The following is a 27477-nucleotide window of genomic DNA, read 5'->3' as shown; positions in this document are numbered from 1 at the left end:
GTACAAATACAAGCTAGGAAACACCTAACTAAAAGACACATTGTGAGTCAAGCTATCATGCTGACTTCGCAAATGAACATGTCATCAGTATCACTATGCCACTAAAAAAAAATCTCCAGATTATAAATGGGAATATGTCCTAAAAAATACCTGAAGTAATTCTATCATACAACTCAACAGTGAGTTAAAATTTCATAAGAAATTTGTGTCAATCAGAAAATTCCAAATGATCACAAACAAAATTATTAGGGATCTGTAAAACTTGACCTATGAGGAAAATAAAAAAAAAAAAAGTCAGCCTTATCCTTTTAAACTTAAGGATAAAAGGCATAAAGGAGGATATGATAAAAGTTTTCAAGTTTATAAAAGTCTAGAATAGAAAATAAAGAGTATAAATTACAAAAAAAAATACAATATAGCAGGAAGAAACTTTCTACAGGAGAGGTTGGTGAAGTACTAAAGTAGATTGAGTACGAATATTGAGGCTTTTAAGGTTATATTAGGCAAACATTTGTCACCAGTGATATAGTTAATTGTGCCTTGGAGCAGAGGTTAAACTATTTCCTAGTTGAATGGCTTTTGAAATAGATCACAACCGATCATTTCAGTAATGTACAAAGATATACTTCTAGAAAGGAAGACATTAACCTGTAAATCCAATAGTGTTATAACGTTTCTGTTGTTCATGGCATTAGTACTCCTAAACCATGGATTAGGCACCATAGCTTTCGTGTTCTTTTCCTTCTCTGGTGCCTACATGCCCTATTGGCTTTCATTTTGTGATGTTACCAAGTCAAGCACTACTAGTACCTTTCATATGGTTAGGTTTTTGTTCTTCTAATCACTCTAGTAGCTCTACTTTTATCTCCTCTTTTCTGAGAGTTAATATTCAGAACTTCGACCAGTCTCTCAGCCTGACAGTTTCTGCTGGAAATGTGACCTGACACATCCTAGTGATTCTAGGACTTCTGTTTCCAAAGTAATGGTTCAAAATCACTATGCAGTGTATCAGTATACACTAGATGCTATTATTCCACTGTTACATGATTATAACAGATTGCTGTTGTTGTTCCAAAATTATGTAGAGTACAGCTGAATACCATCTTCACTTCAAATTCTTTAGTAATAGAAATGAGAATTCAGTTCTTCTGTGGGGTTGTGCCACATTTCTTCTGCATTGACAGTTTCTCCCAACTCCTGCATCTTCTTCTGGGGTTACTCATGGAAACTTTAATTTATTCTGAGAGGGTTTACATGATGAAAATATACTTGAGGAAGAAAAGGCCTTAGTATTATAGGCACAAGAATGAAGAAGAGAGGCGGTATTCAAGGCCAGAGCGTCTAATGATTGATCCTAGAGAGCCACAATGTTTCTGTGCAAGGGGAAACCTAAGCATCATACACTTATGTGTCTTAGTATTAAACTATGGGGTAGAGTTAGTAAAATATTATTATTCTTCTGTTGTAAAACTGAAATTTTTGGCTGCAATATTGTTAGTACAGTGCCACTCAACTTCCATTCAACAGCGTGAAGTGGATGACCCATGACTGAGCAGTGTAAATAAGATTATACTGCCAAGATATGCATTCAAAGCTGAGTGTGTTAGGAGAACATTGCCACTGAATTAGAGTTTATCTTTCGTGAGCAGATGAAAAAAGAAGGAAGAAGAAAGATGGTCCTGTGACTGAGATGAGCTGTTAGGAGCATGGAACAGTTTAAATCAAAGGACCATCTGGGCCAGTATTCTATCTCCAGAAGTGGTCATGAACTGATGCCTAAGGAAGAGGAGAAGAAGAATATGAAGAGAGTAAAGGAAAGGAATAGAAGTAATAAGAAAAGAAGAATAGTAAAATAATAGGAAATAATAGGAATAAAATAAATAATAGGAAAAGCACATATGAAACTTCTCAATGTGCACCTCACTTAGCGTCCACTTATTTTCAAGTCAAGGGATTTTCCTGATCCTGATGTGTCTTGTCTTTGTAGTAAACCTTAACGTATTTATTTTGTTTATTTTTTAAGGACTTGTTCAGTTTTCCTTGAACTCCTGAAAATTTCTTATACCTACAAAATCTTTTGGCAGAGAGTTCCCAGATCTTCTACCCAGTGCTTGGAGTTACTTATGGTACATACCTTCAAAATTATGATAGGGCCATTTTATAAGTTAATTGGCCATCACTTCTGATGGCTACTACACAAGGAATATATATCTTTGAGTTCTTTAAGAAGGTCAGCATTTTTTGAAGAGTTCACAGCCTCACAGGGTTGTTTTGGTTTAAATCCATAGGGCCACTGGAAAAATACAAGTGTGGTATTTGGCCTCAATGCTTATGTTTTAGAAGTGCTGAGCACCCACACATCCAAATGAAAGCAAGTCATTTGAAGGTTTAATGTTCTTATATCTCTTAAAATTAGGCTATAATAAGTGTGGTTGATCTTGGATTCCAGAGTGTGATTGTAAGTTTGGCATTAAGAGAGAGAGATTTTTCTCTGTACCTGGAGCACCTTTGAAAATTGATCATCACCATGCAATAAAAATGAGAGCTATACAACTTCTAGACTCACTATTCGTAGTCATGTTATACCTTAAACTTCTTTTAACCCCACTTTCCTCTTCAACAAAATGTTGATAGTAAAGCTTGCTTATCCTATACTTAATGAACTGTTTGGTCTAAATTTGTGCTGGCAGCTTTGGAACAGTGCAAATATTTTTATATTTCCTAGGTTTCAAGCATTAATTGCTGTTATTTTGGTGAAGTTTTTCTTTTGTTTTATTTCTGTGTGTTTGTTTTTCTAAAAGAAACGCCATGTTAGCCATACTTAGGCTTTATCTTGGTGGAGTTTTTTAAACCCAAAGTTTGGTGTCAGATTTTTTCTGAGACCATGAGAATGGGAATATTCTAACAGTACTTATAGAAGACTATTATACAATTTGTGCTTTCTGTAGAATGGAGATAGTGTACTGTGATTTATCTAATACTTTAAAATTTTAGATGTTGAAGCAGAGAAAAGAAAGAAAGATGAAGCTGTCAAAGATCTGGAAATGTTTTGGAAATACCTAGAGCCAGTTCTGAACAGTGGAAAGCACGGATCAAGTCTCTTTGATGTTGCCAGACTTCATCACCTGGTTAAGGAGAATGCCTTTCCCTCCGACTGGTCTGACAAGGAAATGCTGGTCAGTAGATAATGCTTTCACAACATGTGGCATGCTTTGAGGTTTGTAACATTTAGCACCAATTTAGAACTGGAAGGAATTTTAGCTTACTCTTCCATGAAACAGAAACAAAATAGTTAGTGTGTTTGTTATCTTCAACAAAAAATATTTTCTATATATCCAACAAGCGTATTCAGCATGTATTCACAAGGAATCCTTTGAATAAAGGTACCTGCCCTGGAGTTTCTTAATGTTGTTGGCCACAGCAGCAGAATCGAAAACAGTTCGAAATACTAAATTTATTCATTGGCTTCACAAAGGTTCAATTTAAATTTCATTAGAGAGTCAGATGTCAGTGCTAAATAAAATTAAAAATATGTTTTTGTCCTCCTGACACCAGGTCTACTTACTATATATCAGAAAAGTCACAAGAACAAATGAAAATGAATGCAAGAGGGCTTTTTGACCATAAGCTGTTGTTTTAGCGCACCTTGTACTGCTTCTTGTTGTCCTACCCAAAACATGTCTCTGATGTGTTACTCTTTATAGCCTGCTGAGTCAGGAGCATTGGAAAGGAACGTAAACTGTTAGAAATGTTTTGCAACCTAGGATCTCAAGTATGGCAAGGTAAAAGGGTCCAGCATCTTCCAATCCACAGTGGTGGCAGTGAAAAATAGAACATGCTAAAGCAATATTCCATGATTTATCCTACTGTATTTGTGGTCTATATTATTAGGGTTAAAGGACAAACTACATTCTCCTAACACTTTTTTATAGTACATTAAATCCTGTATATAAACAATTTGGTGAGCTAGGAAGTACCCTTGATACTGAAGGGATCAGAACTGAATTGGGCTAAATCCATAGTGGTTTTTAAGGCATTCACTAAAAATGCCTCAATTGTGGAAAGGTGTAGATTTGCTACTTACAACATTATTCGCCACTATATTCTTGATCTAATCTTAAAACATGAAGCCAATTTTGAGAAAGAAGTTCTTTAATCCTGTCTATCTTCCCAGTAATCACCTCTTCTAGGGGCCTGTTGCAGCCCTTAAATATCCTGCAAGCACGTATCTTTACTGAAATAAAAGAATAATTATCTGTCACTGAAATTGTTCCAGCAGATTGTAGTTGTAATTTCACATTCTTCTCTATCAGAATTCAGCAGAGCTCTAAAGAAGTAGGAACATTTGTAAGTCTTTAAAGAAGCAGATGGGAAGAATGCAAGTCAAGAAATCATAGGTGGATAGAGTAAATCTGTTCTGGTGGGCTTCCAGGCAAGTCTTTGAGTCCTATCTTGCTGCATCTGGAAAGATCAAGAGATACAGAAGGAGAACTTTTTTGACAAATTGTTAGGCATTGTTACAAAAAATGATATTGTTATATACAGAAGGTCATCTCCATTTAAGATATTTTAGATATTTATAAAGGAAAATGCTTTCAAAAATATTTTCCTTTGTTCAAGAGTCATGGGTGGCTAGACTCAGAGAACTTTCAACAAGAATCTGATTCTGTTCTGAGATGAGGAGAAAGCAAGGAAGTAAATTCATAAAACTGTTATTATACTAACCTTTGTATCCGTCCTATTAAGCAGTGTCAGGTTGCATTATTTGTAACTCTGTAAAAATTAGAATCATATAATCATAGAATGACTTGATTTGGAAGGAACCTTAAAGATCATCCAGTCCCAACCCCGCTGCCATGGGCAGGGACACCTTCCACTAGACCAGGTTGCCCAAAGCCCCACCCAACCTGGCCTTGAACACTTCCAGCGATGGGGCATCCAAAGCTTCTCTGGGCAACCTGTTCCAGTGCCTCACCACTCTTACAGTGAAGAATTTCTTCCTAATATCGAATCTAAGTCAAACCTCTCTTAGTTTAAAGTCATTACCCCTTGTCCTACCACTACACTCGGTGATAAAGAGTTCCTCTCCAGCATTCCTGTAGGCCCTCTTTAAGTACCGGAAGGCCACTATAAAGTCTGCCTGGAGCCTTCTCTTCTCTAGACTTAACATCCCCAATTCTCATAGCCTGTCCTCATAGGAGATGTGCTCCAGCCCTCTGATCATCCTTGTGGCCCTCTTATGGACTTGCTCCAACAGGTTTGTGTCCTCCTTATCTTGGTGACCCCCGAGTTGGACATACTAGTCTGGGTAGGGTCTCACAAGAGCCGTAAAGGGGCAGAATCTCCTCCCTTGGCCTGCTGGTCACACTTCATTCTTGTTTTGTTTAAAAGACTGTGCATGAAAAACACTCCAAGACTTTAAAATTGAAATTTTCATATGCTCCAATTATTTCTTGTAATATATGAATGGAAAGTTTTGCAAAAGAGCATTGAATTAGAAGAACAAAGGTGCACAAATATTAACTCTGAAAATTCTGTTTTCACAAATATGACTCCTCTCCCAAACACCTCTTCTAAGCTTCAAACGTTATGAAAACTGCAACAAGTATTCCACATCTGATCAGTGATTTGGGCGCTTGTTTTGAAGCGCTATAAGGAGGGCCAGATTTAGAGAAAGCAAATGCTTGATACTTCTTAAGGGTCACTTAATGCTTTTAGTGTGAGTTAAGAACTTAATGACAGTTGTGTTTCTTCACCATGCTTCATTTTAGGAAACTTAAAATTGAGACATCTGATGTTTTACTAGACACCATCATTACATGTTTAGGCTGTACAAAAGAAGAATATCGCCACTAAAGCCACTTAAACCTGAGTGTGGCACGTGGTTTGAAACAGGGTTTGGTATCAGTACAAAAGCATTTTAATTTTAAAATAGTTGTTGGTGTCAACTTTTTTTTTTCCTCCAAAACCTTAGTGAAAACCACAGTACATCACTGTAAACTTGTCTCTTCCTATGTCAGATTTCAGTAGATACAGTTTTCTCCCTTTGGATGTTTGGGTGATATGATGACATTCGTTTGTTTGCACAGCTATGGATTTTCTTCTGTTCTTGAGGCCTTCTTTGTTTTAACAGAGGAATAGAAAGAAAGAGAGAAAGTAGTATGAGATGACATTGATTAGTTGGATTATTTTTATTTTTTTATCCTTCATAGGGCAGGAGAATGGCTGGCATTGCAAATATGCTGCAGGTTGATCACCAGCAGAAACATACACAGATTATAGAAAAGAAGTATTTTATGTTCCCTTGCCTCTTCCTTCCCATCCAAAAAATAACCTACATTTCAATTGCGAGACAACAGTCCTTGAATGGTTACTGTTAAGATTAGTTAAGCTGTATACAACTGAAGCAGCTGGATAACACTCAGTCCATACTGTGGTATGGCAGCATTTAGGCAAATAAAGATGAGGATGCCTTGTTTTCGTAGACTTACTCTATAAAACATTTTGAATTAGTAAACAAAAATACCCTTGGAAAATTTATAAACAGCTGTGTATCTGCTGGTTAGAGAACTAATGACTCTTGTGTCTTAAGTTACATGACACTTTTGCACGCAAACTTCATCCTTTTTACCTTATTTTCTGTTATAGCTTGCACTTGGCACTGCAGTGTTTGAAAGTATTGCTTGTTTAATGTATGACTGCCTGGATTGGAGAAGACAGCATTGTAACTACTTGGAAAACACCAAGTTTATTAATGTGCCTGAATTATCAGGGAGCAAATCAACACAACCACCTGCAACTGAGGCAAGGATCCTTTTTGCTTTACCACGTTTTTTGTAGAAAATAATTAGCTATAGGATAGAATTATCTGCCTTTAATTCTGCACTAAAAATTCAGATTGGACCATCACTCCATGTGTAATTTTTTGTGAATGAAATTGGGATTTTTGTCTTCAGCATTTAAAACTTCAAAAATTGAAGAGGGAAAAAAAAAAAAAGCAGAACACTGGAGAAAGAGGGAAAAAAAAAAGAAAATTTAAAGGATCATACAGATACTGGCATAAAGTATCATGGGTGTAAAAATGACTTAAATAACTTCTGGTGACACCTTCATGTGCCTAGAAAAATCACTATGCTTGCAGAGGTACTGTGTCTTGCTACAGATCAGTGAACTATCCAAAAAAGATGTTTAGTTCTATCCCAGATCAGTTCCTTTACTTTTTTCATGGTGGACAAAAGCTTAAGTGGGCACAAGAAAGCAGCTTGTAGGATGTGTACTAGTGCTGGGGAAAAAATTGGATTACTCCATCCATAGCAGTGCTACTGAATGTTCATTTAAAGCATTCATAAAACAACATTGCTTGTTCCTTTCAGAGTCAGGTAGGATTTGACTCCCCTAGTAAGAACCATTTAAAAGTTTAGCATCTGATAAGAGGGTAAATAGCAAAAGATAAAAGAAATTGTTTTTTCCCACCTATTTACATTTGGCAATCCTCATTTGTTTCTGATTTTCTTGTCTTTATCTTTGTTCTTTTAGATACAACCAGCACCACAGGTTACACCTTCAAAGAAAAAAGGGCAAGCAGAAGAAAATCTGCCAACAGTAATTTTGTCACAGGGTATGATTAAGGGATTAAAACACTTGCCCTGTAGCTGTTTACTGTTAATCTTACTGTTCCTTCATCTGACAGCACAAATCTCTGAAACTATTTGTTCAGTAAGCCAAATCTGGTTTGATGTTGTGAGAGTAGTTTCTTAGTGAAAACATTGTGAAAGTCTCTGGAAACTGCAATGGTGATAAATAAGTTCTTCAGAGAATCACTTTTTCTAACTGTTCCTAGTCACACTTGGATATGAGAGCTATACAGTCCTAGACTTTATTAGTCTTTTTTAGAAAAATTGTTGAGGAGTTGAACTGGTCAGTAACACAAATTGACGTTTTTTAATAAATCCATCCTAATACTTTTTTTTTTCTTTTTACAACAGAGGAAGAATTTCCGGTTTTGGCTGCTTCTATGGATATGAGATATTACAATGACTTGCTGAATCAGATTCCTGAGGAATGCTTTTCTGTGCCCTTAATGCTGAACTGCATGCTGGAACAGGTGGGAATATTATTTTTTTAATTCCTGTAGCTAATTCAGCTTAGACCTGTTATAATGAACTGATCAAAGATTAATAAATCCATCTCTTTCATATGGAGCTAAGAGACTATGCATAGAGGCACTGATCATGGAGGTTTAATATAAAGGAATCATAATTCAAAAGTGGCTTCCTTGTTTTCCTTTCATATTGTGCACGCTTACTCTGTACATACAGTATCCCAAAATCGTATTTCCAAGACTACAGATCCAATATAATCAAATGAGGAAAAGCTTGTCATTTTGTAGCTAAATCAGTAACAGTTTTTCACATCTTGCAACAGTGGTACTAAACTTTTACTGTTTTACTCAGTACAAAGGTCTTATGGCAAACTTAACACTAGAATTGGTGTGTGTCTCTGCTAACGCTAGACAGGTCTGATTTCTGTTGAGTTCAGACACAATTTACAAGTTAGTAAAGCTCTGTAGTATTATTTGAAAATCTTCCTTCTTTTCAAAATAATATTTCAGTTCAATTAGTTTACTTACTTCAAAAATAGACTCAGGCAAAAAACGTCAAGATAAGGTCCAACATCTGAAATGCAGTCAAAATCTCTGTTCATCATTACAATTCTTAACATTTCAAGTTGGATATATTTTTCTTCTCATCCTTTGAAAAGTGAGTAATAAAAGAACACATTTAATTCTGTTTTCTATAATCTGTTTGGGGCAGAAACTAACATGCAGAATTGCATTTTTGGTACTTGTTAAAAAAAAAATGTTTTTTCCTTACAAATGTATGGATATGTGTTTAGCTTATATGTAGCTTATCTCAGGATCTGTTTGCTAGTTTTAAGGATGTTATGCAGCAGTCATACTGTAGTGAAGCTATCATATATCATGTTTACTAGGTTATTGCAAGTGAAGAAGACCTTACACCACCTAGTCTGGTGGTGCCAGAGCGCCGGGCAGATGGGCTACATCATACCATTGCAGGTCATATAGCTTCTGTCCTTCCTTCTCTTCCACTTTCTGAGAGTGAAAAAAAGGTTTGTGTTGTCTTTTATTTGTTACCTAAAATGATAATTAAGTCTTATTATTGGTGTTTAATGCATCTTTCTTTTTTAACAGAATCTCTATGACTACTTTTCTCCTAAGTACAGTGAAGAAACTGTAACCCCCAAGTACCCTCTCTTATTTAATTACCGTGATACTCTGGCTCAGCGATTACACCTGCTGAAGGTATAGTGATATCTATCATATATGAACAGTTCTGAAGTCCGCAGACGGCGAATACTCATGCACTAGAAGGGGTAGAGTGGTGTTTTTACAAAGGAGAACACCATAGCCTAGATTTTTCCTACTGAGATAGACACACTAATACATCTTCAGTCTGCTTAAGAAGCAATGGGTTACTGCTGCTGACAGAGGAGACATCACAAACACAGAGCATTATATTGATTTCAGTGTTTGCATTAATAACAAGAATGTTTAGCTTTTGGTGTAGATGAGAGATACAGAACTCTGTTGATTTACTCTAGTATTCCAGAATTTTTGAGACTATCTAGCACAGACAAATATCTTCTAACATCTATCTGTTTTTATGTCTTCTGTCAGTTCTTTTCTTCTGCATCTTCTTTTTCCTGCCCAAAATATCTGACACCATGATTCAATAACGCACTGTGAGCACATGCTCAAAATTTAAGTATATATCCGACTGACTTAAGCACAGTTAACGTCTTTTCCTATAAAAGGACGTATTTATTCTAACAATTTTTAGAAATCCACTGGTGTTAAAGTTTACTTTAACTCTTGTACTTTGGTTTTTGTTCCAGGTCCAAGACAACTTAAATCCAGAAAAGATTGAACGTGAAATGATGGATAAATTGCCTCTTAGGGAACTTATCCATTTCATCCTTCCATCGACTGTAAACAACACTAAACGCTTGGCCAATGTTCATGAGCTCATGCGTTATTTCACTAGTGGTGAACTGATTTTCTTTTTTCATTGATATAATTTCCTCTTTTTTCTTCTGGTTGATGATTCTGTTGAATAGATGGAATTTGGTGATGAGTTTTGTCAGCTACCTAAAACCTTTGAAGAATTTCCCATTTTTTGTATTCTTGATCATGCCTTGGCCTACCATACAAGTTAGGCTAACTTCAGACTTCTGTTTCATGGTTCTTGGGCAAGGCAATATGTGTATTAAATATTGCGTAACTAAGAGCTGGCAGCATCTCAGAACTCTTATTACTTATTCACGTTTAATAAGAGAGAAAGAAAAAAAAATTGTACAAATGGCTATTTTGATCTTAGGATGCAATGCATTTTGGGAGACAATGACGTGGTTTATTTACCAACATTGTTGTGGTGGAAGAGCACATGTATCGTAGAAAATTTTTATTGAACAATAACTGGTTTTAAAAATGTATTCTCTGTAACCTGCTGGAATTAATAATGAAATGGCTTCTGCAATAATCTCTATCAAACCAGCAGAATACCTTCACTACTTCAACTATAATCACTTATGCTGTTACCTTTTCTTGTAATGTGCATACCACTGTGACATACACTGTGAAACAATCCCAAAGACTGCATAATTACCCTTAGGTAGTTTCGAAAGTTTACTCTATGACTACTAAGAAATATAAACATTCAAATCCGTTTTGTTACAGTTATGTCATCATACAAGGCACAGTATTTGAAGTTACTTTCCCAGCTATTCATTCCCAAAATCCCATGTGTTGGATTAGTTTACACTAGCTGCATTGTTTCTAGTTGTTGGTATGTTTTTTTTAGAAGGTGTGTCTTAGCTATTAAGGTATTCTGTATTGCTGTAATTTTATATTCTGTAATTCTGTATCTGTATTGATATCCACCAGCTGGTGGATATCAAACTTGATGGTCTTCACTAGATCATACTATACTACCAAACTCTCCCAACTGTTAACTTTGCTCTAGATAGCCAACATTTTCAAGATGTTCAATGTTTAACTACTCCAAAGAGAAAATGTTTCAAATTGAAGATACACTGTGTATGATTTGGGGACAGAACTACCTGTCTTAAAGTTCAGTCCTTCTAATAATTATCAATGTATGGACACCAATGCAAATAACCATAAATAGCATTTGTTATTGCCTTTACACCTTGCATGCTTCTATGCAAATTTTGTGTAAAATGTTGTCTGAAGAGGAAAAAAACACTTTGTTCTTTGTTTGAAAAGCTACAGATTAAAAAAAAAAAAAAGATAATAATAGAAGCCTTTTCATGAGCTAAAGCTGAAAATAACTAGTTGTTAACTGGTTTGGTAAAGTTTACTCAGTACTTTAAAATCAACATAATTTGTATAAAGTTAATGAGCCAGTACGTATTCAGATGTAGGAAGCGCTTCATTTAAGATGGATTAATAATTAGGCATATCATTTTGCAATTTGGAAACATTCAACTTTGAATGCAATGTAAAAAGTAGCTGACATAATTTGATCCAATACCATTAAGGAAATTGTTCTTGGCTTTTGCAGAGTTGCCAAGAACAATATGCTTGCATAGTCTTCTATTTATCTTCTGCTGAGCCATAAGAACATTTTCAGTTAATGATTGTAATTCTTTTATAGAACTTCTGAGTTGGGCTGAAGTAGAAAGAGCCTTCAGAGTGTTTACTTTTGAAAGCCTGAGGCTGACTGGGCTGAGTGACTCTGGTCTCCTGGAGAGCTCTGGATCTATGGTTGGAGGTGATTCTGAAGTGTCTTATATCCCGTGGGATAATCCAGCCAGGTTTGCAAGACAGCTGAGACAACTCTTCCTTATGGAAACGAAGCTTAATGAGAAATCACCAAGAGGCTCTGGTAAAAACCTCTCTATTTATGTTACTCCTGAAGAATTTGAATCTGCTATTTATTTTACCATATCGTTTGCTGTTACAAGGCAGTGATTTTTCTTCCTTGTACAAATCACCAAATTTTAAGTATTGCATAGTCTGCCCATTGACTATCTACATAGGAATACTACATAAAGACAAAAACTAGCTATTTTTGTATGACAACATTAAACAGTTGATTTAAGCAACTCTATAAAACGGTATGTGTAGAAAAATGTGTACTGTAAAACTGTTTAGTTGCTAGTGACATCAAATACATTTTAGAGACATAAAATAACTGAAAACAAATACCTTTCTGAATGCAAGTTCCTGTGAGTTATAATGGCAGCTGAATTTTTACTACCTTAGTAGCATCCACAGATTAAAATCAAAAGTGATATATAAGGTTAATTCGATGATTACCACTGAACAAGTAAGAGGAGTGGAAAATATATATGCCTTACACATGAGGACTCTAGAAGATGATATAAAAAGTTGAAAGGTAAAAAAAAAAAAAGTGCTATTCTTGGTAATTACACGTGCATACATATCTTTTACTGCATTTTTATCTTCCAGGTGTCCCTCTTCTTTCACATGCAAGTAAATTCAGCATGGAGTTTTGATATTCAAAATTTTAGGCCCAATTTAGAAGTAAAGAAGAGCCATATTTATTTTGTATCAAAGAAAGTGAGACCAGCAAATAAGGCTAACATATGGTAGAACTGACAGTTCCAAGTTCCAAGCCAGTGGAGCTTGCAACTTATTTAAAATGAAGTGTATGTTCAGGTTTATGTTAAAACTTGCTTTTGCAGCAAAGATACAGGAAAGAATGAAGCTGAGAGTTCTGCAAAAGAGAAATTCTACAAAAACTGTATATACAGAATGAAGGTGTTGTATCTGGCCTAACTTTATCTGTCTAAGAGTAAGCATCTAGCCAAGGCTAATTATCTAGACCCTTTTTGTGACCAGGGGAAAAAGAAGGGTTATTTAAGCAATTAGCTTAGATGGAATCCTTTCCTTGCAATGTTGGAGCGGACAAAATGAATCCCTCTTATCTGCCTCTTTTCTGAAGTGTGAGAACATTTTTTGGTGTTTATTTTACTTTTTTGCTAAACACAATACTAAATATTGTAGTTACAAACACAGCTGTCAACATTTCAGCACTTCTGCAGCACAAAAACAGATACCAAGAAGAGAAAACTATTGCTATTGGATTTCTTTAGCCTTCTAAAGGCAGTCAGTAAACAGATGTAACTTTCCAGAGAATCATAGCCTAAAGGTACAGAGAAACAGTCTGGAAGCTGAGCGGTTCATGAACCATTTATGAACAAATACTTCCAGGAGTATTTTCTCTCAGGAATAGAATTTTTCTTGATGTATGAATTTTGATCAAATATTAGTGACTTCTGCCCTAACCCAGGGCATAAAGAATTCCATTAAAATGAAATTATTTCAGAAAGAGACAAAATGAGAATATAGAAGTAAAAATCTCCTTATGATTCTGTTCATATCAGGTGCCCATTGTAATACTGATAGTTTATCAGTCAAACTAGTTCATCAGAATTACTAGTTAGATCCTTGACAGATGTAATCTGTCAGTAGCTAATAGAACTCTATAAATCCAATGATTCTGTAAAGTTTAAAATACACATTTTTTCAAAAATTCTAATATAAAAATAATTTATTTTACCTGTTATTTGTGTAATCTGTGCAAAGGAATAACTGTCATTTCTCAGGTAGTAAGCAGAAAAATGGTTCTTCACGTTTGAGTCTTGAGGACACTTCTTAGATATTTGTAATCTTTTTGACCATGCAAGGCCATCACAGGACAGATCAAGAGGAAAATATGAGTGGAACTTACAAAGACTTCTTTTTTCTTTTTTTTTTCACTGAACAATTTGACGCTTGTTGTTGTACATGGATTTCAAAGTGTGGGAGAGGTGTATCATGTATTTAGCTTACTAGTGTCATAAAAGAAAGCTTCAACTTGATGGCAATCTCATTGAGGAGGCTAAAGAAATTGCAGAACTTTGATCTTAGCATTGAGGACTGGAATTTCTGGAGCAATTTTAAAATTCTGCTTTCAATTTTCAGGACATGCAGAAACAGATGATAAGGATGGAAGAGATTGGTCAGCTGATCCTGTTTTGAGCAAAGAATTGGATCTTTTTTGTTCTGATCTGGCAAGTGTGATTGAGTGGACTAAACTGTGTTCTATAGTATGAGACAACAGAAAATATTGTTCAATGCTGGGAAATGTTGACGTGGATTCCTTTGCAATGCTGCATGAGAATGTCAATTTTGTGATGTTTGGGAAATAGTGACATATCTTTTAAGCACTATGCAATCACTTTCTTTGAATTCTAAGGTGATGGGGTTTGGTGAAGCTACTACTGGCAACACTGGTTTCATTGAATACGAGGGTTCAAATACTTGGATGAGAGTTTGAGAGAAATTGCCAAACTGTCAAACTAATAGACTGTGTAGTTTAGCTTCTTTAAAAACACCTGCCTGCCATACAGCCCTGGATAAATATAGCAATTTTAAGATTACTTCATAGGACCTGTCAAAATATTCATAATTACTTACAGCACTCAAAAACATATAACCTAATAATAAAAATAGATGAATTATGTTTGCCATAAAGAAAAGACAAAAGCAAAAACCTTTGGGAGCAGTTGTGTTTTTTATTAAATATTGCCATACGGCTCTATACATGTGCAGCATTATGCAATTAACTGTGATGCAACATGGGATGCCGTCTACTAAGACAACAGATTACAGTTGACTTGATACAATTGACACTGAAATGTTGATATTCATTATTTTGTTTTGCTGTATTTTGAGGTGAGTCTGGAAAATAATGGCCTAGAACCAAACTTAGAAGAAATAAAAAAGATTCAGAAGCGTTGTCTGACAGACTGGAGTTTTGCTGAGTATTTTCAACCCCATGTTCTTCTTCAGGTATCTGTGAACTGACAATGTTATAGATACAGTCGTGCATCAGAATGCTTCACAAAGAATTAGTAGTGGAATTGGTTCAGTTTTATCCCTGATAACATTTTCACCAAAACACGTTGTTCTTCAGCTGCTTTAAATTTCAAACAAGAAACTGAATTTTGTACTTGTTTTTTATTTTGTGGTTTGGCGGCACTGCAGCTGTTCTTTTTCGTATGAGTCTTTTAACTAAATGCGTGATGGAAAAAAAAAAAGATCTTAGAGGTGATCTTCCATGACAGTTATGGGATTCGTAAGTCCACTGTATGTAGCAGCATACTTTACAAGTACATATTCAGCATATGTTTTATGGGCAAATAGAAAATTTTGTCATAATCATGCTTTACCCTCTCAGGGCTACAAGGTTCATTTATAGAAATCTTGCAAGCTTAAAGACCAAAATTCTTCTTGCGGTGAGACAGAAAAACAAATATGAAAGATAAGTTCAGGTATAGATGGCATAAGGTGATAGGCATTCTCTTGGGAGAGGTGTAAGCTGTGTGCTGCCTTGAGCTTAACATGCTTCAATTTGTTTTTGATCCTCACACATGTTATACAAGCATTGAGGAAAGGCTGCTATTTCAGCACCACTTTAGCATCACTGCATGTCTGGTCACAGATTTCAGTACATGGGGAATTCCTTCTTATGCAAGGTAAATAGCTAATACTAATTGAACTGTCAATAATGAATCTAGCCAAAAGATACTGATATAAAATAACTGCAACAGAAAACAACAATATTTTGGTAATAATATTTCTTTATTTCCTATACTAAATGTCACATCTAAGCACAATTCTTACAACCAGCTGGTAATGAGATTTTCATATTTAAATCATACTTGTCATAGTATTACTTCAGTTTTACTTCAGTTCAATAGTTCTGTAAAAATGATGGTTTGAAAGAAAACTTTCTTCTGTCTATAACTAAAAAATAAGTTACAGCCTGCAGACAATGTGAACACTGAAAAGCGAGGGACTGTCCAGAACAGAGTGGAATAATATAGGACACAGTAAATCTCAGAGGTGTACAGGTCATAGAGTAGCAAATTGGATACCAAACTAACTTAACAGAAGCTAGTTGGTTTTTCTCTACCTGCTAGACAATAGTTCTGCTTTTATTTGTTATGTATTTAAACACTTGGTTTTAAATCTTAAATAGATATAAACAATAATTTTATTCTTTAGCTGATATTTTTCATTCATGGTCAGTCTCAAAAGTGGAGGATAGTGAGTACCTATGCTCAATATGCATAGTAATGGAGTTCAGTTTCCACATACCCGAACACTTCAGATTGCTAGAATCCAAGTGCTTTGCGTACATCCTGCAGGAAGAGTGAAGTTCCAATGTACCTCAGAAGTACCAGCTAAAAGCTCTGCTGTGTACCATCTGCACATACTACTGTATATAGAGAGGATGTACCTTTTGTTTCTTTGCTTTTCAGGTTCTGTATGCTGCAACCCAAGAGTATAGATGTATTGATTGCTTTTATCATACCCAAGATAACTCTTTACTAATGGTTCTTCACAATCCTATGAATCAGTATCGTTCGTGCCAAGAGACTTGGGATGTTGCATTACACTCTAATGTTGGATTCAGGTAATTAATTTTATTATTCATATCTCATTCACAGTCATTTTCAATTAAAGTCTGCATGGTCATGCTTGGAACAAAGCTCTGAAATGAAAAGATACCATGATGTAACTATATTTACGAGAAAGCAAGTCATGCAGGTGGAGAGCAGTACTATATCAAAGTATTTTTGATGAGACAAAGCTTTTCAGAGGAGAACCATGCAGTAACTGTGTATGTAACTGCTTATCACATACTATAAAAATATGATAATACATACACACAAAGTTATTTTATGGATATGCACATCAAAAAAATGATGCTGAGGTGGAGGATGTCAAAAAGAAAACTGTCTAAAAATTTAATTATCTTTTTTTCAACTATGTTTACATAAATCATGCATTGTCATGGAAAATTTTTCAAGAAAAGCTAGAGTCCCTTTGTCAATATTAGAATATTTTTTTTCTAACAATATCAGATTCTTCTTAATTGTTTGCCACTATCTGCTCACCAGTAAGTATGAAAGTGCTTGGTGTGCTATTATTCGAGCTTTTGCCAGTGGACCTGTGTATTTTGGAATGCATTTTTTTCACTGAAGCAGCAGTATACACGATGATGTGTATCCAACTGCTATTCCAACTTATTGATCACAGGTAGAATATGTCCACATACTGATGTGTAAAAAGGCTATGATGTCATGGAGAGATACCTGAGCTAGCTTTAACCTCATCACAGTGGTGTACTGTGATTTAATTAGATTTGATTTATCAAATAGAGTTGCAAGCAACTTATCCAATGGACAAACTTTTTTTCACAAATCTGTCAGCAAACATCACTTTCTGAGTGAGGTGTCCTATTTATCAGAATACTGGAATCTTAAAATAATTTTTTTGTGCGCACCTATGTATTTTAATAGGCTTGAATGCTAAATAGGCAAAACATGTCTTCCTCAAGACATATTTTGTATCATGTGTCATATATTTGCTCTCAGTCAAGGAACTCCATGTGTCAGTCTCAGCTTTCTAGTCATTTGCACTTAAATTATTTGCTATGAAAAGAGGCTGTTGTGATTAGCAGTGACTGAGACCAGAGTCAGGAGAGATTTACCAGCAGAAACTGGAAGTTCCTTGGAGAAAATGATGGCTGTTTTGTGGTTGTTCCATTAAATTCAGTAAATGTCTGGTCTGTCTGGACAATCTTTTTTTTTTTTTTTCTCCCATGTATTTAACAGTTGCAATGTACCCCAAAGATAGTGAAAGATCATATGTTAAAGTAAATGCAGGTCTTGCATTCAGATAGACACAGACAGTCAGTAATGTCAAATGAAGTCCATTGCACAAAATAACATTGGTGGATCCCTGACCTGTTCACTTTTCCAATTATTCCTGCCCTTCTTTAGATATCTTTCCTATACCCTACGCACTGGTTCAAGTTCCTGAACGTAAACACCTGGTGCCAGTTTAGCAGCTGTGTCTGAGATGTCTGCACAGGGTGAGCAGATCTGAGACCATCGGAGACCCATGCTTTTCTGAAATGACACTGGAGACCAGGTCACATCCCCTAGTATATCTAACGTCACTTGGTGTTTACATGAGTAACCTCATCCTAATGACCTACTATTGTATTATCCGTAGAAGCAGATAATGATGACCAAGACCTCCTCAGGAAGCAATTATCCTTGAAAAAATAAGTCTTCATCTATGGGGTCCTAAAACAATTTGGTAGCTCATGTTGAAAGGGCATTGAAATAGTCAATTCAAGGCTAGTTGCAAGATGGGAAGAGCTCTTGAATCCTGCAAAACAAAAGTTAAATGATTTTGCATCCAAAGAAGGAATGACGCATGCTCTCTGGCAGATGAATTATAATTCTGTTGAGGCTTGTCTAGCTATATATTTTCTTCTTATTATTCTTCCAGATATACTGAAAACAAGGCTTAGACATTAAATATAGCTTCTGCATGGGGCATGCCAGCTTTGCTCACTGACACTTCACAGCGTTCTGTTTCAAAGCAGAAAGGCATTCCTAAAGAAACTGGCGTAAGAGCTAACCAGAAGGTTTGGTTTTACTGTTCTTTTGGAGAAGTATTCACCATGAGTGCTCTCTATCTGCTACTTAGTATCTATGAGGAGCTATAGGCTCTCATTTGGTCCAGTTATGTGGCATCTATACATACCTTTTCTCTGCAAAATAATGAGCACGTTTTCTGACCTTATTCAACCTTTTTCTAAAGATCATTTCAGATTTCCAGACAAAGTATCATAAATATTTGCTAGTGTATGTTTCCAAGCAACATAACACTTCTGTGAAAGACAGCCTTTAAATACCTGGAGTGCTTCAAGCTGTTGCCTGCATTAGCTTCCAGATCTTGTTGAGTTGCCACACACGGTCATAAACCCTACTTATTAATGTAGTTTCAGTGTTAGTGGTATTTTACCTTTATGCTTATATTGTAAAGATATTTTTAATTTATATTTATAATTTAATTATACTAATTATCATATTATTATATTCATATATATATAATTATATTAATAATTATACATTATACTTAGACGTAAGTACTGGATCCTGATGAGTTTAATAACTATTCATTAATTTACATTTTATTAAAATTACTATTATTCTAAATTTTGGGTTATATTTAAGAGTCACACTTTCACCACAGAGGGGTACTTGACTATCTCTTTGTTATGGTGTGTGTTTACTTGATACTTTTTTATTGTGACATCTTGCAGATCAGATTCCCACTTCGCAGGGTTTTTTCATAGCTGCTCTCCAGAATATACTTCTGTTACCTGCATACTTGAGAAATGACTACCAGTTTGTTACAAGTGGGTCCTGTTATGGTAAATTCTCATGCAAGACAGAAATTTAACTTCTTATGTTGCAGCAACTTGATTTGGAGTTGGTTTTGGTCCTGGATATTCCAGTTAACTTTTCCTTCTTCTCTATGGATATCAAGTCCTGTAGTTCATGTAGAACATCCAAAAGTGTAGGAATTGTGCCCTTCAAAGGGTAGGCAGCAGGAGGCTACCTGTGAAATCCAACGGATGCTACTTACAAGCAGGGTCCAAAGGCATGGGTGCTTATGCATACAGTGATACATATGTACAAAACATTTTGATTTTGGATAGAAGTGACCACTTTATCAGGAAGCCAATTGAATTCCAACATTATCACAACTATTCTTTTTCTCAAATTCAATCTTAATGACATTTGTTTACTGTTTCATAGTAAACACATTACACAAGTTACTGGAAAAAATAATCCTTTCTGAGAAATGATTCTGAGTCAGACATTGGCAGTAGTGACATCAGAATACATAATAATAGAATGTGTATTTTTGACTTTGAATGACTGTTTCATTGCCCTAGAATATTTTCCACGCGAATAATCTCATTTTTATTTATAACATATATTCATCTTCAAGTTATTCCAGTACTGGCAACTCTAGGTCCAGACTAGTTTTGCCTTTTGTTTTCAACATCTTTGTTTTTCTACCTCGTTCACTTTTCTTTGGATAAAAGCAGAGTTGTCTTGTCTCTAGTGAATACTTGATAAACAGTTTCTCCATGCAGGTACCTCAAAGCAGGCTCCACACACATTGCAGGAGGTAGGAGAGACTAGGGTATCTTTAAGCTGTACATAAACTTTGTACATCTCCAGCCTGTGTAGGTAGCATACATATTAAATCTCTTGAACATACAGTGTAACGCTACAGTAAGAAATTTGAAACTGGCATGAGGTCAAGAATTGCTTGTGCTGCCTACATGTTCACAAACAAAAACTGCAGATACGTACAGAGCATTTGAACACGGTTGAATCATCTTGAATTTATGAATGAAAAACATTATGAAGATGTAACAACTGAATCTCATGCACTCTATACTAGCCCCTTTTACTTTTGCACATGTGAAGAATCTTACGTTAAAGAATTATGGTAGTCCTCCAAATAAGGGGTAGAGCGGCAACTGCATATATGACTTTCAGCCTTTACCCTACCTTGAAAGCAGTTGTCCACAATGAACTATTTTAGTAGTTGTTTCAGATACCACTGGAAGATGAGATAATGCAAGTACAGATGCCAGCTGCAAACTCTGGATCAGTTTATCATTCAGTGCTGACTTCAGCTGTTAATTATCAATATTCTTAATTTATGCCAGGCTACAGTGCATTGATTCACTAGTATGGATTTGGGTGACAATTTCTAAATGCCTTTCCAGTCATACTGATAGAGAAGAGCTAGGAATTAAATAGAATAACACCTCCTTAGTTGCTGAGCAAACAAATGAAGTGTATGCTAAAAGACAATATAAATCAAGAGCTACCAAGAAAATAAGTCATCCAAGTGACTGTTCAATATTGACTGAATAGTGAAGAGCAAAATTGGTCTCAACATTTCTTAAACTGAATGTCTATATGTTTTCTGACTTTCTGGACTTTCTTTGATGGCAGGCATTCTTTAGAAAACAGGTTTCTAGTATCACTTTGCAGAAAGGAGAACCAAAATCCCAAACGTGAAAGAGATTAAGCATATATCATCCAGGCCAAAATACCACCTTGTTTTAAACAGAAAAAAAGAAAAATGAGAGAGACCCTGTCAAACACAATCCTTCTCTCAACAGTTACTGAATAATATTTGTATAAGAAACTGAGAAGCGAAGTGATTTTGTTTGACCTGAAATCATATGAGTGGAAATTGTGTTACGGTAAATAGATAAATATTGTGTTTTTCAGGAACTATCTTGAGCTGGTAGCCAACTCAGTTGAAGACTGGGTGAAAGAAGAAGAAGTCAAATACCAAGAAGAGAAGATAGCTAGGGAAATAGAGGCTCTTAAATTGGCAGAAGGCATTGCAGAAGGACCTTCTGAATTTTCTGAATGTGCTGTCAAAAAAACTGGCTTCCCTAAGAAAGCCACAAGTGGGTATCTTTCTGTTTTATTGTAGAAAAATCATTCTTCATGTTAAGTGTTGAGACTCAAAGCTGTTCAGAGAGTAGAATCCAATATATTTTTCATAAGTTAACCTTGTCATCTGTATAGACATAAATACGTTTCAAAATGAATTAAATACATGTATTTAAATATTCTGCATCATCCTTCATTCTGCAAACTGAGGCTCTTAATGTAAATTTACATTTACAATACCTGTGTTTATTTAATGGAATTACTCTAAGGATTACAAACAAATATGAATCCCTGTTTAGATGACTGACCATATGTAAAGATGATCGGTAGTTGAAGTTGGCATCACTTTTCAGAAAAAATCATTTTTAAAAGGGCAGCATAAAAGCTGGAAGTGAGAAGCTGTGAACTAGAAGCTAAAACTGGAAACTGGATTTAACTAGACTGCAGAGCAAACTTTAGTTACAAGCAACATTTTGGATAGTGAAAATTGTAAGCCATTCATACAATGAATTTTGAGCAGGCAACAGAATCTGAAAACACATTTTCACAAAAGAGAGCTCTTGTCCAAATTCTCTATTTGTGTATTTAAATGGAATTAACAATAATTTGTTATTTAGTCTTTGCTTTATTCACCTGCTTTGAGAATATACTTGAAACCTTCTAGCACTAAAAATTACCATTTCCAAAAATAGGATTGTCATTTCTTAACCTACTTAATGCTTCTGTACATAGTTTGGAAACCAAAAGGACAGTTTTGACTTTTAAATCATAACTTGTACCCATCTAGCTATCTGTGCTGGCTTTGGCTAGGATAGAGTTAATTTTTTTCATAGTGGCTAGTATGGTGCTGTGCTTTGAATTTAGGAGGAAAATAATGTTGATAACATACTGTTGTTTTAGTTGTTGCTGAGCAGGGCTTGCATAGTATGCTTGTCCGCTTCTCATACTACCCTGCTAACAAGGAGTCTGGAGGTTACAACCAGGACAGCTCGCCCAAACTGACCAAAGGAATATATGGTCCCCAGTTATGAATACCAATTAATACTAGTTGTGAGATAAATTCTTCTAATCTGAATAGCCTTTCTATTTTATCTCTAAAATTATTTAACATTTGCTTTATTCTACTTTTATACTTAAGTATTATACTATTTACTAATATGTTTATTTGTTTACTCACACTACTTTTTATTTATTTTTCCATTCTTTTTTTTAAATTATTCAATTTTTATGTATTTATGACTGCACTTATTCCCCTTTCTTGTCTCAAAGACAGCACATCAAGACCTGAGAGCATAATGAAGACCATTCCAGAATCTCAATCCAGCAATGAAGAAAGTCCTTTTATCAGAGAAGGTTCTCTTAAGGTGAGACAAAAATATGTATGTTTCTGAAATGGATTACATAACACTGATTTGCCAGAAAGATAAGCTTTTGTTCTTGTAGACTTATATAGACTTGGCCCTATCCATTACACTACACAGATCTAGCTTAACTAGTATACTCCCCTGATTTTTTTTAGTTTTATTTTGACTTCTCACAGCCATAGTATATCTCATCTTTCTTACAAGATAGTGTAGTAGTGTGTAGTGCTCTGCACTTTAAGTACTAACACTGGAATGTAGATGTGAAATGGTGTTAGCCAGTTCCTGGATACTCAACTTGAGCTGGTGTAGTTCAGGTTAGGCTAATGCCTATCTTGTAATTGTGAATGCTTACTATTTCTTCCACAGTGATTTCAGTGCTTTAGTGTACTGGAAAATATCAGATATCTCATGTTGTCTTTCTGATACAAATTGGTAATTCTGGTCTTGATACCTCATTCTTCTTTCTGTAAAAGAATGAAATCAGTTTATCTCACAGTTACACTTTGGGAATAAATTAATGCAGTGATGCATTCTGATATGGTCATAAACATTGTGGACAAGTGAAAAACAAAATGAATAATTCACTTATGACTGAATGTGTAAGATACAAATAGTAATCCTATATGTCTCCTATTGTCAAGAATGACTGATCCTGTGAGTTGAATGAGTCAGTCATTTTATGCAAAATAGAGTATGTAATATTGTAAAACTATAGACAAGTTTGAAAAATGTGAGTAAAAGACCAAAAGAACCAATGTTCTTTTCAGTTTGTTTACTGATGCTCTTTTCAGCATGCACGTATGAAATACTGTGAAATAGAAAGAGAACCACAGTAATTTGAACTCTAAAATTTAATTTAGGCTTGGAAGGAGGAACAGAATCGATTACAAGAGGAAGAACGACTTAAGGAAGAAAAAAAAGTGAAAAAAGAAAATTTGGGTGGTAAAAATAAAAGACAGGAGACAGCAATATGTGTAGAAAGTGAAGGTTCCAATAAGAAAAGTTTCTCTTCCAAAGAGAAACTTGAAGATGAGACAGCAAAAGCCCCTGAACCTGAGGAGGATCCCAGCATTCCAGAAACACATTCTGAGAAAGTGTATAAGGTAAAGAATCATATTGTTGCACCACGTTAGGAGAGTGTCAGCTATTTACATATAGTCAAGATTACAGCAAAGCTATTATCTGTTGTGAAACTAGATTTCAGAGCAAATTAAGTTTAACTACATCCTGTTTAATTCCATCATTTTAGCAGCAGATCATTTCCTAAAAGTTTTGAAAAGCAGTTTCTGACGTTTAAGACTATCCTACACAAGACTATTAAATTAACTTGGATGTTCTTTAACGTATATGACAAACGATAACACAAAGATAAGTTGATCGTGGTTTTGTGACCATGAATAATATATTCATGGGATGAATTTTGCCTAAAGATGTGGCTTTCATGGGAGAGGGTAGGAAAAAGGAACATAGAGACCTGTTACGATTCACTTACTTGGGCATTGCTAGACCTAACTGAAGTTTTGGCTGTCCACATTGGAAATCAAGTGAAAGGAATTCACTGTTTCTTCCATTTCCTGTTTCGAATTTCATGTTCTTGGAGTGAGTTAATTCAAGACTTTCTGCCTGTTACACTAACAGAGGGATATTCCTTACCAGGGGAACTCTTCACTATTGTATCCAAACAATTTTTAGGCAGTTTGCACTGATTTATATTTGCTTTTTATATTAAACCTTGCATTCAAGACCATCATCCTGTGGTTTCCTTCTCACTACACACCATGAAACTATAGACTTGCAAAGCAAATCTTCATAGGTACTAGACTTGGTGTCCCAAAAGCTATTCGTTATTTCAGTACCAGGAAATGACAGTTATGGATAATATCCTACTTCTCCTTGAAGTTTTCTGGGGATAAAGCTATGAAAACAGGAGATCCATATTCATGGAAGTACTTCTGTACCCAGCTCCTACTTTCACTATCCACATCTCTTTCAAATTAAGGAATATAAATAAGGTACAACAGAGTTCCTTTGTGACACAAAATCCCATTTTATAGATGTAGACGATGGTTGTGCACTGCAAATGAAGTGACTTGCCTGTGTCAATATATTTTAGTCTAAACTTGCTTGAGTATGAGCTTCAAACTCAGAGATATCTAACTTCCTAGTCTGAACTTGCCTGAGTATGCTTAACTAAGTTTTGCCAATTTGTGGCTGGTTAGAAGGCAGAGCAACCTAAGAATCAAGTTTACAGTGTCTGAAATCCAAAATCTAGAGGCTGAAAATCTGAATCTTTACCTGTCCTGTTCATGATGTACAGATCTCATGGCATTGGACTTTGTCTCTTTGCACTTGTCCAGAATTTTTCTATCCCTCTCATTATATGTTAAGCCATCAGACTGCTACTCTTCATTTCCACTGGTGGCTCCGTGCCACCGAATGACCAGATTCTGCACTCTTGTGGAACAAGTTACTTCAGTTAGTAACTGAGGTACTATTTGGATATAAGAATAACATGCAATATATTTGCTAAAGTAATAATTACAGTAGTTAAATGTCTAAAAAAAATGTTCAGAAAAATACTGTTGTAATGATCTGTCCTTCATTTACCTCTTTCACAGCTTCTGCCTTTCTCATTTACCCATAGTCTAAAATTTGTTTTTCCAGTTTCTCGGCTACAACATGGGGGAGAGTCTCATTCAAGTGTCTGGAATCAGTCACTATCTTTTCCCATCTGATGGAGGACAGATTCAATTAGAGAAGATAGAGTTTGTAAAAGGTGAGTCTTCTACTCTTTATGCTTTGCTTTAACTCTATTAATAACTGATGACATAGTTTCTTTATCCGTAAATGCTTTTTCGCATCTCAGCAGTAGAAATTCTGTTAAAGACATTGTGAGCATACCGTATAATTCCATATTAGACTCTATTACCACTAAAGTTTACATTTTGCTATAGTAGGTTAGCAATTGATAGATAAAGTATCAAAAATTAGAAATGGTGAAAAATCTGTTCATATTTATTTCTTCAATGGCAACCAGTGCAAGATATTCCAAGAATGCGTGTCCCAATAATTTGTCCAGTCAAATGCAACATTTCTAAGTAACAGGGTTATTTTGCAGCCTTTCAGATCTCATTGTCAGGAAGTCTTCTGAATTTTTAGTCAGACAATCTAAACTCAGATAACCTTAATTTTGTCATCTTTGCCCAATATTAAGCAATTGAATCCAGTTCTGAGCAATTTTCTTTTTCGTGTACCTTGTAGTTGCAGGTGCAAGCTTTTTGGGGACAGAGGTCAGTTCCGAAGCCTGGTGGGAGAAATAATAGTATTCCATTGCCTTGCAGGTCTAACTTTGGTTAAGTTGAAAGTGATAAAGGACAACCACAATTTCTTCATTCATATCACAGATCCCAAGAAAAACTTAACAGGAATTGAAGTGCAAGAAAGTAATGATGAACATAAAATTACATCAGGTTAGTGGTTTGACATCACTGATATAAAGAATTAATAGTTTGACACATTTAGTAGTTGGATGCAAACCTTATCAGCTAACGTAAAATAAATTCCTAATTACAGAGGGTGAATAAGATCGGTGTTGCTCCAAATAGATGCATAATTTCAAATGAAGAATGTGGGCAGGAATTTATGTTATTAGACATCATTCAAAATTACAAATATATCAGAATCTCTGTGAATGTAAGGTTTTTTCCACCATAAGGTGTAAGTGAAATGTTTAGCTATTAGTAACATTCATCAAAAAAAAAAAATTGATTGTGCATTTTTCTGGCCACTACCATCTCTTTTACAATTCACTGTCCAGATCAGAAGTCCAAAGAAGATGTAGAAATATTTTTTTCAGTAGACAGACTTACAATTGAAATAATCTGTCGGAGAATCTTGGAAACTTGCAGATCAAGAACAGCTCCAACAAGTTGGAGTTGAAAGAGTCTTTGGTCTTTGTATCCTCTGAGTCAGGAGATGGCAAAGACTGGGCACTTCAGCCTCTGTCCTCACCCTTGTGGACTGTGTTGTGTGGAATGTTAACTTATGTGGGGAGACAGCTCTTTGTATCTGAGATCAGAGGAGGACCCAGTCATTAAAAGACACAGGACTAAATAATAATCCAGTTTTCTGACTTAAGCATCATGAAGAGATCTTAAGCACAGTGCAGGACAACAGGTGCAAACCACTCTCTCTCTGAGGCAGGGAAATCACTGAACAGATTCACTATTCCTTAAGAGAAGAATTCTCTTCTTTAGTAGTGGACTCCTGATCTTAATGTGGCCTGGGAAAGCCTAAGAGAATGCAAACTGAATTTTGTATACTATGCCCGGAATAAATTTCCCTGGAAAGGGAAGAGTTTCCCCTTTGAACTGGATCTCCTTTTGTGGATCATATGGCTGTAGCATTATTGCCTCCTCAAGACATTTGGTGTGGAAACAGATCCTTTCTGCAGTTCAGCAACATCTGTTGCTGGTTGCCATTGCCATGTTGCTAACTGACACAAGTATTGAATCCAAATCCTTTCTGAACCCAGCCGAGGGTGGTTCCAGGAAGGAAAGTGTTTTGTAACAATACGTGTATGTATTTGTTAAAAGCACTTTGGGATTGCTCATGCAGAACTGAAGAGTGTTGGAAAAGTATAACTTTTGGTAGGTATGTTAGTTCTTTTACTCTTCAGTGTTAGAAAGCATCCTGTTCC

General features: G+C 35.4%; 1 protein-coding gene across 7 annotated transcripts in view; it reads left to right on the top strand.

Moving 5' to 3' along the window:
* Positions 1–27477, top strand: part of SPAG17 (sperm associated antigen 17) — a 116477-nt gene that overhangs the window by 35467 nt on the left and 53533 nt on the right. For 6 of the 7 annotated variants that reach the window (XR_005823983.1, XM_040572481.1, XM_040572473.1 and 3 more), the window contains 16 exons: positions 2995–3176; positions 6649–6804; positions 7537–7618; positions 7986–8104; positions 8992–9129; positions 9212–9322; positions 9916–10066; positions 11697–11927; positions 14033–14121; positions 14786–14902; positions 16378–16532; positions 21244–21428; positions 22684–22778; positions 23639–23881; positions 25443–25554; positions 26120–26248. Coding sequence is in view for 6 of the 7 variants with exons in the window: in XM_040572481.1 (XP_040428415.1) it covers positions 2995–3176; positions 6649–6804; positions 7537–7618; positions 7986–8104; positions 8992–9129; positions 9212–9322; positions 9916–10066; positions 11697–11927; positions 14033–14121; positions 14786–14902; positions 16378–16532; positions 21244–21428; positions 22684–22778; positions 23639–23881; positions 25443–25554; positions 26120–26248 (2295 nt within the window). In the remaining variant the exon portion in view is untranslated. The remainder of the gene's footprint in view (positions 1–2994; positions 3177–6648; positions 6805–7536; positions 7619–7985; positions 8105–8991; positions 9130–9211; positions 9323–9915; positions 10067–11696; positions 11928–14032; positions 14122–14785; positions 14903–16377; positions 16533–21243; positions 21429–22683; positions 22779–23638; positions 23882–25442; positions 25555–26119; positions 26249–27477) is intronic. The other variant, XM_040572490.1, reaches the window with a different exon arrangement.

The sequence above is a fragment of the Cygnus olor genome, chromosome 1, assembly GCF_009769625.2.
Source record: "Cygnus olor isolate bCygOlo1 chromosome 1, bCygOlo1.pri.v2, whole genome shotgun sequence".
Classification (NCBI taxonomy): domain Eukaryota; kingdom Metazoa; phylum Chordata; class Aves; order Anseriformes; family Anatidae; genus Cygnus; species Cygnus olor.
Note: the sequence above shows the minus strand (reverse complement) of the source record. Positions and strands in the feature narration are given on the sequence as shown.